The sequence below is a fragment of the Acipenser ruthenus genome, chromosome 14 (genome assembly GCF_902713425.1).
Source record: "Acipenser ruthenus chromosome 14, fAciRut3.2 maternal haplotype, whole genome shotgun sequence".
Lineage (NCBI taxonomy): Eukaryota > Metazoa > Chordata > Actinopteri > Acipenseriformes > Acipenseridae > Acipenser > Acipenser ruthenus.
In genome coordinates, this window is record NC_081202.1 from 1,766,730 (window position 1) to 1,785,064 (window position 18,335).

An 18,335-nucleotide genomic window follows, 5' to 3' on the forward strand; every position below is an offset into this window, starting at 1 on the left:
CGTTCGCCGAAACAAAAATAGGTAAATAGGTAACCAAAAATAGGTAAATAGGTAACCTATTAACCTATTTACCATGGTATCTCTCCCCTGGGTGCGTTGTGTTTTGCGCCGGCTGCTCTTGATCTCCGTGAACGCACCCGCTGTCTTCAAACCTTGCAGAGCAGCACATTGAAGCGCTTGAAAACACAGCACAACATACCCTAATAACACTTGCAATGCATTATGACTTCAAAGGTGTGACTTTAAGTCTATGACATTATTATTTATTGATTTTATTTTGTTTTATTTCTTTGATCACCAACTGCCACGACAACACACTCGTTTTTTTTATGCAGTACTCCTGACGAACTTCACCCATTGCCCGCATCGTACCGGCTCTTAAGGTAACTTGTGTTGGAGCAGCAGGACAAGCTCGCCATCCCGCCCGCTGCTTTCCTGCATTAGTGCTCACCAAAACACATCGCACCCAGGGGAGAGATACCATGGTAAATAGGTAACCTATTTACCATGGTATCCCTCCCCTGCGGCGGCTGCTCTTGATCTCCGGCTGCTCTTGATCTCCGTGAACGCACCCGCTGTCTCCAAACCTTGCAGAGCAGCACATTGAAGTGCTTGAAAACACAGCACAACATTCCCTAATAACACTTGCAATGCATTATGACTTCAAAGGTGTGACTTTAAGTCTATGACATTATTAATTATTAATTTTATTTTGTTTTATTTCTTTGATCACCAACTGCCACGACAACACACTCGTTTTTTTATGCAGTACTCCTGACGAACTTCACCCATTGACCGCATCGTACCGGCTCTTAAGGTAGCTTGTGTTGGAGCAGCAGGACAAGCTCGCCATCCCGCCCGCTGCTTTCCTGCATTAGTGCTCACCAAAACACAACGCACCCAGGGGAGAGATACCATGGTAAATAGGTAACCTATTTACCATGGTATCCCTCCCCTGCGGCGGCTGCTCTTGATCTCCGGCTGCTGTTGATCTCCGTGAACGCACCCGCTGTCACATTGAAGCGCTTGAAGCGCTTGAAAACACAGCACAACATTCCCTAATAACACTTGCAATGCATTATGACTTCAATGGTATGACTTTAAGTCTATGACATTATTATTTATTGATTTTATTTTGTTTTATTTCTTTGATCACCAACTGCCACGACAACACACTCGTTTTTTTATGCAGTACTCCTGACGAACTTCACCCATTGCCCGCATCGTACCGGCTCTTAAGGTAGCTTGTGTTGGAGCAGCAGGACAAGCTTGCCATCCCGCCCGCTGCTTTCCTGCATTACTACTCACCAAAACCGTTCGCCGAAACAAAAATAGGTAAATAGGTAACCTATTTACCATGGTATCTCTCCCCTGGGTGCGTTGTGTTTTGCGCCGGCTGCTCTTGATCTCCGTGAACGCACCCGCTGTCTCCAAACCTTGCAGAGCAGCACATTGAAGCGCTTGAAAACACAGCACAACATTCCCTAATAACACTTGCAATGCATTATGACTTCAAAGGTGTGACTTTAAGTCTATGATATTATTATTTATTGATTTTATTTTGTTTTATTTCTTTGATCACCAACTGCCACGACAACACACTCGTTTTTTTTATGCAGTACTCCTGACGAACTTCACCCATTGCCCGCATCGTACCGGCTCTTAAGGTAACTTGTGTTGGAGCAGCAGGACAAACTCGCCATCCCGCCCGCTGCTTTCCTGCATTAGTGCTCACCAAAACACAACGCACCCAGGGGAGAGATACCATGGTAAATAGGTAACCTATTTACCATGGTATCCCTCCCCTGCGGCGGCTGCTCTTGATCTCCGGCTGCTATTGATCTCCGTGAACGCACCCGCTGTCTCCAAACCTTGCAGAGCAGCACATTGAAGCGCTTGAAAACACAGCACAACATTCCCTAATAACACTTGCAATGCATTATGACTTCAAAGGTGTGACTTTAAGTCTATGACATTATTATTTATTGATTTTATTTTGTTTTATTTCTTTGATCACCAACTGCCACGACAACACACTCGTTTTTTTTATGCAGTACTCCTGACGAAATTCACCCATTGACCGCATCGTACCGGCTCTTAAGGTAACTTGTGTTGGAGCAGCAGGACAAGCTCGCCATCCCGCCCGCTGCTTTCCTGCATTAGTGCTCACCAAAACACAACGCACCCAGGGGAGAGATACCATGGTAAATAGATAACCTATTTACCATGGTATCCCTCCCCTGCGGCGGCTGCTCTTGATCTCCGGCTGCTGTTGATCTCCGTGAACGCACCCGCTGTCACATTGAAGCGCTTGAAGCGCTTGAAAACACAGCACAACATTCCCTAATAACACTTGCAATGCATTATGACTTCAAAGGTATGACTTTAAGTCTATGACATTATTATTTATTGATTTTATTTTGTTTTATTTCTTTGAACACCATCTGCCACGACAACACACTCGTTTTTTTATGCAGTACTCCTGACGAACTTCACCCATTGCCCGCATCGTACCGGCTCTTAAGGTAGCTTGTGTTGGAGCAGCAGGACAAGCTCGCCATCCCGCCCGCTGCTTTCCTGCATTAGTGCTCACCAAAACACATCGCACCCAGGGGAGAGATACCATGGTAAATAGGTAACCTATTTACCATGGTATCCCTCCCCTGCGGCGGCTGCTCTTGATCTCCGGCTGCTCTTGATCTCCGTGAACGCACCCGCTGTCTCCAAACCTTGCAGAGCAGCACATTGAAGTGCTTGAAAACACAGCACAACATTCCCTAATAACACTTGCAATGCATTATGACTTCAAAGGTGTGACTTTAAGTCTATGACATTATTATTTATTGATTTTATTTTGTTTTATTTCTTTGATCACCAACTGCCACGACAACACACTCGTTTTTTTTATGCAGTACTCCTGACGAAATTCACCCATTGCCCGCATCGTACCGGCTCTTAAGGTAACTTGTGTTGGAGCAGCAGGACAAGCTCGCCATCCCGCCCGCTGCTTTCCTGCATTAGTGCTCACCAAAACACAACGCACCCAGGGGAGAGATACCATGGTAAATAGGTAACCTATTTACCATGGTATCCCTCCCCTGCGGCGGCTGCTCTTGATCTCCGGCTGCTGTTGATCTCCGTGAACGCACCCGCTGTCACATTGAAGCGCTTGAAGCGCTTGAAAACACAGCACAACATTCCCTAATAACACTTGCAATGCATTATGACTTCAAAGGTATGACTTTAAGTCTATGACATTATTATTTATTGATTTTATTTTGTTTTATTTCTTTGAACACCAACTGCCACGACAACACACTCGTTTTTTTATGCAGTACTCCTGACGAACTTCACCCATTGCCCGCATCGTACCGGCTCTTAAGGTAACTTGTGTTGGAGCAGCAGGACAACCTCGCCATCCCGCCCGCTGCTTTCCTGCATTAGTGCTCACCAAAACACATCGCACCCAGGGGAGAGATACCATGGTAAATAGGTAACCTATTTACCATGGTATCTCTCCCCTGCGGCGGCTGCTCTTGATCTCCGGCTGCTCTTGATCTCCGTGAACGCACCCGCTGTCTCCAAACCTTGCAGAGCAGCACATTGAAGTGCTTGAAAACACAGCACAACATTCCCTAATAACACTTGCAATGCATTATGACTTCAAAGGTGTGACTTTAAGTCTATGACATTATTATTTATTAATTTTATTTTGTTTTATTTCTTTGATCACCAACTGCCACGACAACACACTCGTTTTTTTATGCAGTACTCCTGACGAACTTCACCCATTGACCGCATCCTACCGGCTCTTAAGGTAGCTTGTGTTGGAGCAGCAGGACAAGCTCGCCATCCCGCCCGCTGCTTTCCTGCATTAGTGCTCACCAAAACACAACGCACCCAGGGGAGAGATACCATGGTAAATAGGTAACCTATTTACCATGGTATCCCTCCCCTGCGGCGGCTGCTCTTGATCTCCGGCTGCTGTTGATCTCCGTGAACGCACCCGCTGTCACATTGAAGCGCTTGAAGCGCTTGAAAACACAGCACAACATTCCCTAATAACACTTGCAATGCATTATGACTTCAAAGGTATGACTTTAAGTCTATGACATTATTATTTATTGATTTTATTTTGTTTTATTTCTTTGATCACCAACTGCCACGACAACACACTCGTTTTTTTATGCAGTACTCCTGACGAACTTCACCCATTGCCCGCATCGTACCGGCTCTTAAGGTAGCTTGTGTTGGAGCAGCAGGACAAGCTCGCCATCCCGCCCGCTGCTTTCCTGCATTACTACTCACCAAAACCGTTCGCCGAAACAAAAATAGGTAAATAGGTAACCTATTTACCATGGTATCTCTCCCCTGGGTGCGTTGTGTTTTGCGCCGGCTGCTCTTGATCTCCGTGAACGCACCCGCTGTCTCCAAACCTTGCAGAGCAGCACATTGAAGCGCTTGAAAACACAGCACAACATTCCCTAATAACACTTGCAATGCATTATGACTTCAAAGGTGTGACTTTAAGTCTATGATATTATTATTTATTGATTTTATTTTGTTTTATTTCTTTGATCACCAACTGCCACGACAACACACTCGTTTTTTTTATGCAGTACTCCTGACGAACTTCACCCATTGCCCGCATCGTACCGGCTCTTAAGGTAACTTGTGTTGGAGCAGCAGGACAAGCTCGCCATCCCGCCCGCTGCTTTCCTGCATTAGTGCTCACCAAAACACAACGCACCCAGGGGAGAGATACCATGGTAAATAGGTATCCTATTTACCATGGTATCCCTCCCCTGCGGCGGCTGCTCTTGATCTCCGGCTGCTGTTGATCTCCGTGAACGCACCCGCTGTCACATTGAAGCGCTTGAAGCGCTTGAAAACACAGCACAACATTCCCTAATAACACTTGCAATGCATTATGACTTCAAAGGTATGACTTTAAGTCTATGACATTATTATTTATTGATTTTATTTTGTTTTATTTCTTTGAACACCAACTGACACGACAACACACTCGTTTTTTTATGCAGTACTCCTGACGAACTTCACCCATTGCCCGCATCGTACCGGCTCTTAAGGTAGCTTGTGTTGGAGCAGCAGGACAAGCTCGCCATCCCGCCCGCTGCTTTCCTGCATTACTGCTCACCAAAACCGTTCGCCGAAACAAAAATAGGTAAATAGGTAACCTATTTACCATGGTATCTCTCCCCTGGGTGCGTTGTGTTTTGCGCCGGCTGCTCTTGATCTCCGTGAACGCACCCGCTGTCTCCAAACCTTGCAGAGCAGCACATTGAAGCGCTTGAAAACACAGCACAACATTCCCTAATAACACTTGCAATGCATTATGACTTCAAAGGTGTGATTTTAAGTCTATGACATTATTATTTATTGATTGTATTTTGTTTTATTTCTTTGATCACCAACTGCCACGACAACACACTCGTTTTTTTATGCAGTACTCCTGACAAACTTCACCCATTGACCGCATCGTACCGGCTCTTAAGGTAGCTTGTGTTGGAGCAGCAGGACAAGCTCGCCATCCCGCCCGCTTCTTTCCTGCATTAGTGCTCACCAAAACACAACGCACCCAGGGGAGAGATACCATGGTAAAAAGGTAACCTATTTACCATGGTATCCCTCCCCTGCGGCGGCTGCTCTTGATCTCCGGCTGCTCTTGATCTCCGTGAACGCACCCGCTGTCTCCAAACCTTGCAGAGCAGCACATTGAAGCGCTTGAAAACACAGCACAACATTCCCTAATAACACTTGCAATGCATTATGACTTCAAAGGTGTGACTTTAAGTCTATGACATTATTATTTATTAATTTTATTTTGTTTTATTTCTTTGATCACCAACTGCCACGACAACACACTCGTTTTTTTATGCAGTACTCCTGACGAACTTCACCCATTGCCCGCATCGTACCGGCTCTTAAGGTAGCTTGTGTTGGAGCAGCAGGACAAGCTCGCCATCCCGCCCGCTGCTTTCCTGCATTAGTGCTCACCAAAACACAACGCACCCAGGGGAGAGATACCATGGTAAATAGGTAATCTAGTAAAACAAGGCATGCAGTGATCATCTGCCCTCGATACCCCGCCTGTACCAAGTTTATATGATACTCATGAGAGTATTAACAGTACATCCAACCTCAAACCAGCAGAACGTGCAATCCCAAAGAGGGGCTTGGTTACCTGAAAACTTCTTGCATGAGTTGAGATGTGAACCGTTAATCAGTCAGATGCAAGAATAACCAGCTTTCTACAGGTCAACCTGTTCAGTTATATCGAAATACAAAACCACTCACTGCTGCTTCTCATCAGAGTGGAATAAAAAGTTTCAACAGCAGCACGTAGCTCTGCCCCTTTTGCACCCGATTCATACCCCCCCTCTGGCTCCGATTGATCCCCTTACAGCTGCTCACCTATTCTGGGGGTCTGCTGCCTCGTCCAGTTGGTGGCCCCTCACTGCAAGTGTGTGTAAGGCGATTACTCCATGCACTCATGTAATCAATACAAATATTTCTATTGAAAATGCCTGTGCTTTTTTTCTACTAAAACAGTGGACGATAGAAAAGTATCCCAATCTACACACTCGGCTATACCTCCAATTTAAACACAGATAATGTGTTCATCCCAAAACACCAGCATTCTGCTACAGCCAATTCCTGAATTCTGGGATTGGGGACTGTAGTCCTTTCTAATTTACTATAACCAAGAACTACTAAAAGCAGTAAACTCAGAGCTGACATTCATGCTTCAGGTAGCTTCCTCTACAGTTTCACACAATGCTTGCAAGAAGCAAGATCCTGCTGCTTGTATCGGTGTCTCAGACGACATACGTGATGAAAACATATCGTTCAGCAGGTGCTGTTCAGAGTACCATTAAATGAAACCAGAACAAGCTGTACAGTTGTGTTTACAGAGGTTTATTTTCACATAACTAAAGACAGGTGTTGATAAAACCGACAGCACATTTCTGGGTCTCCCCCTAATTTACAGGCAATGAGAGTTTTCCCTCTCCACATTTACATTACATCAGAGCAGCAGAGTGATGGATTGGGGTGTTTCTTTTTTAAATATATAAAATCTGATCATCTCCTCTTTGTAGTCATGCCACGGCTGGCTCCCCTCCTGGAGCAGAGCTGCGAGAGTCCTTGTGGTGGAGTTACTCTGTCAGACCCAGCTTCTTCTTCAGGGACTCGGGCATCTCGGGGGGAGGGGGGCGGGGCAGCCTGAAGTAGACCTTGACTGAGTCGTAGATGAACCACTGCAGAGCAGTCAGGGTACCGATCATGATGATACGGGCAACGAGACCCTTCCAGACCCCTGGGAACACAGGTAGAGGAGTATTACACTATAGAAGAATGAGACGTGTTCAACAAGGCACATCTAAACTTCCAAAAAACACACACACACACACACACACACACACACACACACACACACACACACATATACATTATATATATATATATATATATATATATATATATATATATATACACACACACACACACACTACCGGTCAAAAGTTTTAGAACACCCCCATTGTTCCAGTTTTTATTGAAATTTAAGCAGTTCAAGTCCAGTGAATAACCTGAAATGGTACAAAGGTAAGCGGTAAACTGCCAGAGGTTAAAAAAAAAAGGTTTAGGTTACCAAAAACTGAAAAATAATGTACATTTCAGAGTTATACAAAAATGCCTTTTTTCAGGGAACAAGTAATGGGTTAACAACTTACAGCTGTTCTGCAGCAATGGAAGTAAATTAAGCCTTGAAAGTCGATGCTAACAATTCCTACAAGTGTCCCAACTTTTGTCGATTACTTACAAACCCTCTGTCTGTATAAAAGCAGTGTTGGAACAGACTGTGTTACTACACCCTCTTAAGCATTATTTGGACAGTATTGTACTGCAGGAAGTAGTATATTGCTCTCATAATGGCGAGAAAAAGGCAATTAACAAAGGAAGACAGACAGACCATTATAACCCTTAAAAGTGTAGGTCTTTCCTTTAGAGAAATTGCAAAGAAAGCCAAGGTGTCAGTGAGTACAGTTTCCTACACCATCAAAAGGCACTTGGAAACTGGAGGAAACTCTGACAGGAAGAGGTCTGGCAGACCCAAAGCCACAACAGAATCAGAAGACAAGTTTCTGAGAGTCAACAGCTTGCGTGATAGGCGGCTCACAGGACAACAGCTTCAAGCACAGCTTAACACTGGTCGAAGTAAACAAGTCTCAGTTTCAACTGTGAAGAAAAGACTTCGAGCTGCAGGTTTGACAGGTCGAGTAGCAGTAAGAAAGCCATTGCTAAGATGGCAAAATAAGAAAAAGAGGCTTGCCTGGGCCATGAAGCACCACCAGTGGACTACTGAAGACTGGAAGAAGGTCTTATGGACCGATGAATCAAAATTTGAAATCTTCGGTTCATCACGCAGGGTTTTTGTACGCCGTCGAGTAGGCGAAAGGATGGTTCCTCGGTGTGTGACACCAACTGTCAAACATGGAGGAGGAAGCGTGATGGTCTGGGGCTCTTTTGCTGGATCCAGAGTCGGCGACTTGCACAGAGTGAGTGGCACCCTGAACCAAAACTGCTACCACAGCATTTTAAAGCGCCATGCAATACCCTCTGGTATATGCCTAGTTGGTCAGGTGTTCATCCTACAGCAAGATAATGACCCAAAACATACCTCCAGGCTATGTCAGAACTACCTTAGAAGAAAAGAACAAGACGGTAGGCTTCAAATCATGGAATGGCCAGCACAGTCTCCAGACTTAAACCCCATCGAGCTGGTTTGGGATGAACTGGACAGAAGGGTGAAAGCAAAGCAACCTACAAGTGCAACACATTTGTGGGAACTTCTGCAACAGTGTTGGGAAGAACTTTCCGAACAATATTTGATTTCCATTGTAGAAAGAATGCCACGAGTGTGTTTGGCTGTTATATCTGCAAAAGGTGGCTACTTTGATGAGTCAAATTTAGATAAAATTTTGTTAAACAGAACGATTCCATGATTTTTTTTTTTTATCTCCAATTGTTTATTTGTACTATGCTTTAATTTCAGAGTACACTGAGACATTAAACTGCATAAATTTCAATAAAAACTGGAAAAATTGAGGTGTTCTAAAACTTTTGACCGGTAGTGTGTTTATATATAGTGACATTTCTATACATTTTTTTTTTTTTTTAGCAATGTTCTAGATACTGAAAGTTATTTAATTTGACCTTTGTTAAGGTCAACCATGTATTCCTTATGAAAACTTTTAGCCCTCCCTTATTACACTGCATTCCAGTTATTTTGATCTCCAACAGATTTGCAATTCTGCACGGGGTCGCTTACCTTTGGGTCCAAGTCTCTGGAGCACCTGGAGGGCAGTGCTACCCTTCTCCTTATTCAGCACAGACACAACAGAGTCGGCAGGGTGAGATACGATAGCGCAGAACACACCAGCTACAAGAAAACACACACACATACAATCAGTACTGGCAGAGTGCGGACAGGAGGGTTCACGTCCGCTCTTCAGACTAGTATTCCTCTTCATACCCTTCACTTTCAGGAGACTATGGTAGACACATTAATCAAGGCAGAGTTAATCTTAATGGCTTCTGTGTTTGTTCAGAAGCACCACAGACATTAGGAATAAAACTATAGAAAAATAAGAGACTGTCCACACACCAGCCTGGCTCTGCTGGCGAGAGACAGTCTGCAGCGAGACAGACTGTTGTCCAACAGAACACGAATGGCTGGCGTGCAGGTGTGTTGCTCTCACACGCCAATGACTCAAGCACCTCCGACTGTACAACCTGGAAAGTTGCTGGATGCTTCCTGGCTGGAACTGCAGGACTCACAGGGAGAAGAGCAGAACTCAACTCAGGGACACATCCCGTAGGTGGATCTAAGGGAGCGTGTGCAAACTACTACACTGGATTTGAACTAAATCTTAGCTGAAGGGGATTGGTAGAACAGAGCCCTAACCCCCACCTCAATATCAATTCAAAAACATACTAATCCATTTGGCTACATGTTAAACTGCCAATTCCTTAAACTTTACAGAATATTCTCTTACCTTCATCTCAGTTACAGTTAAGGTCTAACATTTCACTTCACTGCTCCCTGCACATGTATAAAATGTACAGCAGTCTATGATTTTCCTATTCTTTGAAGTCTCATACAACCTTCCCCCCTCCACACACATCCCTGAATGAATACTGAAACGCTGGCATGGCACACTGGAGGATAGGATCCTGCTAAACTTACCGATATAACCAGCAACAAATGTGACCACAAGCTGTTCTGCCTTGCTGCACTCGCTACGGGGCTTGGGTACCACATGTTTGTACAGGGCTTCAACTGTGCGTTCAAAGCAAGCAAACTTCATCATGGTGTATGGGATCTGCCTCATCCACAGGGGGACAACACCCTTGTAGAATCTACAGGAGAAACAAATGCCAACAGGTTGAACAGCCACATTAAAGCACACTCCCCACCCACCCCAGACAAGTGACCATTACAATTCAGGACACTTGGGGGGGGGGGGGGGGGGGGGGGGGGGGGGGGTCTTTTTAAAACTATCAATAGTCACTGAGAAACACACTGGATAGTTAACTCTTTGCACACTACATGACAAGACATAAGCTTAATTTTAAATATTTAATCTTAATGGCTTCTGTGTTCATTCAGAAGCATCAGAAAATTGGGACTAAAACAAAAAGACTGTCCACACACCAGCCTGGCTCTGTTGGTGAGAGACAGTCTGCAGCGAGACAGACTGTTGTCCAACAGAACACGAATGGCTGGCGTGCAGGTGTGTTGCTCTCACACGCCAATGACTCAAGCACCTCCGACTGTACAACCTGGAAAGTTGCTGGATGCTTCCTGGCTGGAACTGCAGGACTCACAGGGAGAAGAGCAGAACTCAACTCAGGGACACATCCCGTAGGTGGATCTAAGGGAGCGTGTGCAATTTATTTATATATAATATATAAGATAGTTCAATGAATACTTACGCCCAGATACCTTCCTCCGCATACATTTTTGGAACAGCCTGCCTCAGAGTGTTGGCATACCCAGGCTGGGTTTGAATACGGACCTTAGCAGCTTCCATGGGAGCCAGAGCAATATCTGCAAAGAACTCTGCACTGGCAGAAGCAGCCAGGTATAAGGAGGTCCTCCACATGTAGCTATTTTCCTAAAAAGAGAACACTACAATTTTGGTAATTGAAAATCTTAAAAAAAAAAAACACATTACAAGCCCACCTTAAGCATAAACACCTTTACAAAAGAATATAAACATATAGAAGATAGTATTAGACCAGACCTACAGACAGATGACACCACATAGCCCCCGTTTCTAATACCAAGAGAACTAGCACTAAATGCTGTAACAGTCTTATCACAATCGGATAAACACTTCGAGATATAAGAAACGAAAGTGTGAGAAACATACTCTTAGGCACAGACAGACAGAGACAAGCACCCCCTTATATTCCTCCAAGTACATTTTTGTTTTGTAATTTAAGATTTGGAGTTTCAGATGGTAGAGATGGAAACAGGTAGACCACACAGCATTCAACCAAGTTCAGTATCTGACGCCAACCTACCTCTCCCAGAAAATCTCCATACACGTTCTTGAACACCTCGTAAAACCCAAACTTGCAGAGCCCCTGCATGGAGTAACCAATAAACGTGGGAGCCCAGCCCCGGGCAAGCCCTCGCATGCCATCTTCTTTGATTGTGATGGAGAAGCCTTTGAAGATGTTCTTGTACTTATCAGGGCTCACCTGCATGGCAAGGACATTGGCATGTCAAAATGGATTAAGCATGAAGTGATCCACATCTTCAGAAACACTCGGACATACATTACAAGGTAAATAACGTGCTGTATAATAAACTTCAGGCTTTGATGCTTTTTAACACAGCAAATTAGGTCACAACATGTAATTAGTGTAGTTTAAAACTATGCAACTGGTTCTTTAATAAAGCAAACAATAATAAAATATGCATTATTTGTGGAATAATACTTTCAGCAAAAACTACTGAAATAATATTAAAAAATAAACTGCATCCTCCTTTCAAAAAGGCATAAAACACATCTGAGTTCAACAATACCGAGCATCAATAGAAACGTCACTATTATATCACATTTATCTTCAAAAAAATAAGGTATACAAGGCATTTAATCCTGTACTTCAGAGTACTGTAATCTGTCACAAGTGTTATTTAATCTGTAGTATTTTGTATTTAATCGTATCCTGATGTAACTATCACTGACACTGTTATCTGCTCCGTTACTGAATCGTATTTTGTCATATACTTGTACTTGCTAGAACCGAAGTCATTGTATTTTATCTTGCTCTTAATTGTATTAATACTTGTACTGTCATTCTTGAAATGTATTTGTTTATGACTAAGTCGCCCTGGATAAGGGAGTCTAAGAAATAAATAATAATACTAATAATAATAATAATAATAATAATAATAATAATAATAATAATAATAATAATAATGGACATTGACAAAATGTTTTTGGTTTCTTTTTAAAATCACTCGATCCTTCATCCTTGCCCATGCCACGCTTGCATGACTATGGCTGAAGCACATGCACTTAATCACTTAGTGATACAGTTGATTGGACAATGGATATGGAGTGCTTTCAGCTGTTGAATTGCAAGCTTGAATAAAAGCAATAAAGAAATATGCCACGTCTGTCAAGCAGCGCCTTCGTGTAATCGGCATGTTGGAGGCTGGACTACGGCAGCATACTGTGGCTCGCCATCTTGGGTGCTCAGAGACAGCAATTTCAAACCTGGCGAGATGGTATAACCAGACACACTCTCTCAATGACAGGCCACGAACTGGCAGACCAAGAGTCACAACACCTGCCCGAGAGCGACAGATCATTTTCCAGCATCTTCGTGATGTCAATTGTTAATCAGCACAATAAAAAGTCACTGCACCTGTTTGTCATTTTTTTGATCACATCTAATGAATTTAATCCAAATAGATGTGATATATTTTCTTTTGATGCTCAGTAGAAAAACATTTCAGTTGTGTTTGCAAGCTAAGGCTGCCACGCCTGGTTGCTGGCATGGAAATAGTTCAATACAGCTCACATGCTCGTGGGCTGCAAACAGTGATTTTAAAACAGTGTCAGTACAGGCCTGCTGTAAACAACATTTAAATACAGCATAACAATTCCAAATACAAACCTGGAGGCGGCATTTCACCAAATCCAGGGGCACAACAGCCGTGTGTGTGATTCCACAACTCAGGATACCACCAAAACCACACAGTGCATAGTATTTTGAAGAGCCAAATTCACAGCTTACTCCGTCTAAAGCAACACAAAGCACACACCATGCTGTTAATATATATATATATATATATAAAAACTATTAAACATGCTGTTTTAGGTACTGGTGGAGGGCACCAACACTACAATCTACACTGACATGAGAAACTGTACATGTGTTGAATGTACAGCTTCATTATGGGATAAATTCCTTTGGTAGCATATATAAAAAGATAATATATGAATATCCCATTGTGGGAATGACCAGGAACCCATTTGAAATCCATGAAGTCCTGTCTGAGTAACAGACAGCGCTGTGCGACTCTCCCAGTCCAGACTCCATCCCCGTCAGTGAGACGAGGTTACAAGCTCTGTACACCATGAATGCTGACATAAGAACATAAGTTTACAAAAGAGGAGGAGGCCATTCAGTCCATCTTGCTCGTTTGGTTGTTAGTAGCTTTTTGATCCCAGAATTTCATCAAGCAGTTTCTTGAAGGATCCCAGGGTGTCAGCTTCAACAACATTACTGGGGAGTTGGTTCCAGACCCTCACAATTCTCGGTGTAAAAAGTGCCTCCTATTTTCTGTTCTGAATGCCCCTTTATCTAATCTGCATTTGCGACCCCTGGTCCTTGTTTCTTTTTTTTCAGGTCAAAAGTCTGATACGACATGCTTTTTAAACCCGGGATAATTCTGGTCGCTCTTCTATGTTTCTAGAGCAGCAATATCCTTTTTGTAACGAGGTGACCAGAACTGAACAATATTCTAGGTGAGGTCTTACTAATGCATTGTAAAGTTTTAACATTATTTCCCTTGATTTAAATATAGCACTTCTCACAATATATCCAAGCATCTTGTTGGCCTTTTTTATAGCTTCCCCACATTGTCTAGACGAAGACATTTCTGAGTCAACATAAACTCCTAGGTCTTTCATAGATCCCTTCTTCAATTTCAGTATCTCCCATATGATATTTATAATGCACATTTGTATTGCCTGCGTGCAGTACCTTACACTTTTCTCTATTAAATGTCATTTGCCATGTGTCTGCCCAGTTCTGAATGCTGTCTAGATCATTTTGAATGACCTTTGCTGCTGCAACAGTGTTTGCCACTCCTCCTATTTTTGTGTCGTCTGCAAATTTAACAAGTTTGCTTACTATACCAGAATCTAAATCATTAATGTAGATTAGGAATAGCAGAGGACCTAATACTGATCCCTGTGGTACACCACTGGTTACCTTGCTCCATTTTGAGGTTTCTCCTCTAATCAGTACTTTCTGTTTTCTATATGTTAACCACTCCCTAATCCATGTGCATGCATTTCCCTGAATCCCTACTGAGTTGAGGATTAATCTTATGTGGGACTTTGTCAATCTTTCTGGAAATCTAAATAAACCATGTCGTACGCTATGCAGACGAGCTCGACCCTGCAGTGGTTAAGATGCCCAGCCTGCACTCTGTTGTACACGTGTATGCAGGACCTTGGAGCTGCCCTTCATACTTACTGAACGCGGCTCCTCCTGTGATAAACAGCTCACACAGCACGTCATGCTATTAGTAGATTTTTAAAAAAAAGTGGATATACTTGATTGAAAAGGTTTAAAGTTATAAACACAACATTTTATTCTTACACTCCTTAGCAGTTTATATGAGCCCTGTCTCACCCCTCCCCCCAGGTTACAGTGTCAGCTTTGACAGGGATTCACCCCACAAAGTCACTGGGTCACCACTGGTGGTCACTTAAATATTCTTGTTATGGAGAAGTTCTAAAAGGAGCCTTTCAGCACCTCTCAAAGTACCAATTTCACCAGAACATGTTGTAAACAGCCCTAATGATGACAAGTATATCCACTCTTAGTATTATATATATATATATATATATATATATATATATGAAACCAGGATTATGTTTGGTTTTGTTGCAAGACTGGTTCACACACATATGCACTGAAACAAACCTGAAGTCTGCATTTAACCAGGTCAAGGGGCACAACAGCTGTGTGTGTTGTACCACAGCTAAGAATGCCACCCAGGCCACAGAGGGCATAATACTTATTTGAACCAAATGCACAGCTGTCTCCCTCTATGGAAAAACAAGAAATGTAAGAAACGGACCATTTTTTGCATTTAACAAATGTGGGAACTGTATGTTGTACCATGTATATAAAAAATAAAAAAGTCAACATTTACAGGAATAAACACACTGAAATCAGAGAAAGTTTCTATTTCTGGGTCTTGCCAATAATCTAACGTACAGGTTTACTAACTTAGAAATTACAAGAAAACTAAAGCTTAGGTTTTAAAAAAATGGCTTTGGGTACTTTGAGATCACCTTCACTTGCATGCCTTGGTAAATTGTTAAAGACATGACTGTTGCCAATTAAGGTAACAAACATACAGCTGGTGCAACAGCAAGAATTGTGCAATATTGTGGTTTACTCCAGATATCCCATTTCAAGTTAACAAGGCTAAAACGACACCAAGTTTAAATAATGTTCATATCAATTTAATAACCCCAACAATCAAGCAATTCCCTGTTTAACTGAAGTGCTTAATGCAAGTCAAATGATACGGGGACAGGCCAAATTGAAGCAACCGTATTCACATTCCTAACAGTGAACATATCGAGTCTGTAACCCTTTAAGCATTTGTTTTCACGTTGTAATTTGTTGCATTGAAGCGTAAGTAAAATAAAAAAAAATAAAACCTAACAATAAAACGCAGGAAAGTCCGCAACTCTGACAGCCAATGAGAAGCCGGTTTGTTGGGGCCTTTAACAGGGTTTAGGGGTCACAGGATAGAGGCAATTTAAAAACCAAGGACTTGTCCTTCAGACTTTCAAACCCTGAACGCTGACCCGACAGGTTACATTTCCTGCTTCAGAAAACCACGAACACACACCCACAGCAGAGCTCGCTGCGGTTCGTCCTTCAGCAGCAGCACCCGCTCGGAAAGAGAAGCCTGTCCTTCTCTGCCCTCCGCGAGGAGGCCTGCAGGCCGCGAAAAACGGAGGAGGAGGACTCGATCCGCGGATCACATCTGCGTTTCTTTAATAAAACCTACACAACTACCACCCAATACAGCCACAAGAGTGTAAAAACACGGTACAATTAATCATGACAGGAGGGTAAAGCCGTCTCACATGCATTGCCAGCTAATGGTACGTATTTGTACTAGTTACTAAAAAGCAACATGACGTAGCCGATATATCTGGATTTTAAAAAGAATAATAAATAAGGATTATAAAATATTAAGTTTAATGCCTTCGCCGTAAGATACCTGCGTTAATTTACTTTGACAGTTCTCAAGTCAAACTGAAGGGCAACTGAGCCTTAAACATTTACCCTCAACATAACACAATAGAAAGCACAGCGAATCGGACAGGACCCAAGCCCGCTTACCTGCCACTGCAGCCGCTGCGAGGCGGCGAGTCTGTGGAGGAGCAGCCGGGGTCCGGCTCGGCTCTTCCAGCTGCTGAAGAGAGAAGAGCGGGGCGCTGAACGGGTTCGCCCGGCTCAGCTGAGTCAACGCGCTGGGATACATCTTCCGAGGGGGGAGGTCGTCTGCGGACAGACACAACATGTATTAGGCAACGGAGAAGTTACGTGATTACAAGCAGCAAAGTTAAAGATTAAGAAATGCGCCCTCCGCCATAGAAAACAGAAATGTGTCAATGAATTCATCTCTGCACAACTCAAACCGGCTCTATTACTGTACTAATCTAGAACAAATAAATACATGGAGCTACGAAACAGCGCCACACAAAATCTACAAAGAATCGTCTGCATTTAGTCAATTTTCCACCTTCATGTGTTTCGAAATAAATAAATACCTTTACCTCGCTCTGTGTGTGTGTGTGTCTATAAGATGGCGACTCCAGTTCACTGCCGCTGGCTCACAAGGGAACGGACGTCCTCGCTGCTCGGTTAGATTGTACTGCGCTGACGTCACGGCGACTAACGTTTTCCATCAACGCCAATCACAGTGCAGAACACGTAAATGGGCGGGATTGAGTGGGTTTCAGAAGGGTTTCCCACAGTCTGATTGGCTGGGTTGTAAAGTGACGTTTCAGTGAGCGAGCAAAAAGCACTCAGGTCATTTCATTACAATAAGAGAAAACTTCATATAAAACTCCCAATTAGAATTTGGCTAAACATTTTTGAAAGTGTCATCCAACTCATTGCCCTGTATGGCAATGGGACAAACACCCAACAGAAACCATTCATACAGAGTTCTGCAAAAATATCCTGCAAATGCAAAGGAAAACTCCAAACAGTGCATGCAGGGCTGAATTAGGCCAGTACCCACTATTGATTCATATTTTAAAAAAGAGCAATTCAATGTTGGCTTCATCTAAAACACAGCAACCCATCGAGCCTGGCCATGGAGAAGGGCCGACACAGGCAGACATGCTGCCCAAAGAGGACAGGCTGTGTGCTCACTGTCAGCTCAATCAGGTCGAGACAGAGATACACTTTTTACTGCAGTGCACTAAATATAATAAAGGGACGCCTTCTTCCCAAAAATAAAACATCTCTGCACAGAATTCCCAGACCTGCCAGACCCCAAAACACTCCCCCTCCTCTTAGGAGAGCAGACAAGCTGTGTAGAAGAGGCACACAAGCACCTGTCACAGCCTGAGGGACAGAGAGTGAACACTGAGGCTCCTCACACAGGGAGGGAGGACAAAACAGTATTCAGATAGTTGCTTTGACAATACTATGTATTGGTCATGCCAATATAGCACTTTGAATCTGAAAGCGAGAGAGTGAGTGCGTTCCTGACAATGAAATGCAGAAAACCGAGATAGAACTTGGATTTTACTACATATGTTGGTAGACTTTCTTACTAGTTATTTACACATTTGCAATTTGTCTGTGCTTTGAAAAATGTGCCCCATTTGGTTCCTCCACGGTCCGTATGCAAGTGTTCTGGACCAGCACTGTGTCCGTGTGTATTCAGAGCTCTCCCTGGTAGGGGGTCCTGTGTACAGCACATCACCAGGTCAGGTGAAACACCCTTGCAATGT

At 43.3% G+C, this 18,335-nt stretch overlaps 1 protein-coding gene and 2 non-coding genes across 5 annotated transcripts; all 3 read right to left on the reverse strand.

Annotated features, from left to right (window-relative positions):
- Nucleotides 1-6,923: 6,923 nt before the first annotated feature.
- Nucleotides 6,924-17,274, reverse strand: LOC117420138 (solute carrier family 25 member 3). Of its 3 annotated transcripts, none has more exons than XM_058985526.1 (8): nt 17,145-17,274; nt 16,708-16,869; nt 15,265-15,389; nt 11,614-11,793; nt 11,020-11,201; nt 10,271-10,443; nt 9,353-9,463; nt 6,924-7,339 (listed from the first exon to the last, which is right to left on the reverse strand). In XM_058985526.1, the coding sequence occupies exons 2-8, from the start codon at nt 16,847-16,849 to the stop codon at nt 7,179-7,181; spliced, it is 1,074 nt and encodes a 357-aa protein (XP_058841509.1). In that variant the 5' UTR covers nt 16,850-16,869; nt 17,145-17,274; the 3' UTR covers nt 6,924-7,178. The 3 variants fall into 3 exon arrangements, with proteins under 3 accessions (XP_058841509.1, XP_058841508.1, XP_058841510.1); XM_058985525.1 differs by lacking the exon at nt 15,265-15,389 and adding an exon at nt 13,222-13,346 and having other exon boundaries at nt 17,145-17,273; XM_058985527.1 differs by lacking the exon at nt 15,265-15,389 and adding an exon at nt 13,222-13,346 and having other exon boundaries at nt 17,139-17,256.
- On the reverse strand, nt 9,676-9,923 carry LOC117420165 (small nucleolar RNA SNORA53). Its single transcript, XR_004547336.3, has one exon. It is a non-coding gene; the product is annotated as a small nucleolar RNA SNORA53 (small nucleolar RNA).
- On the reverse strand, nt 10,726-10,973 carry LOC117420167 (small nucleolar RNA SNORA53). Its single transcript, XR_004547337.3, has one exon. It is a non-coding gene; the product is annotated as a small nucleolar RNA SNORA53 (small nucleolar RNA).
- Nucleotides 17,275-18,335: the final 1,061 nt, after the last annotated feature.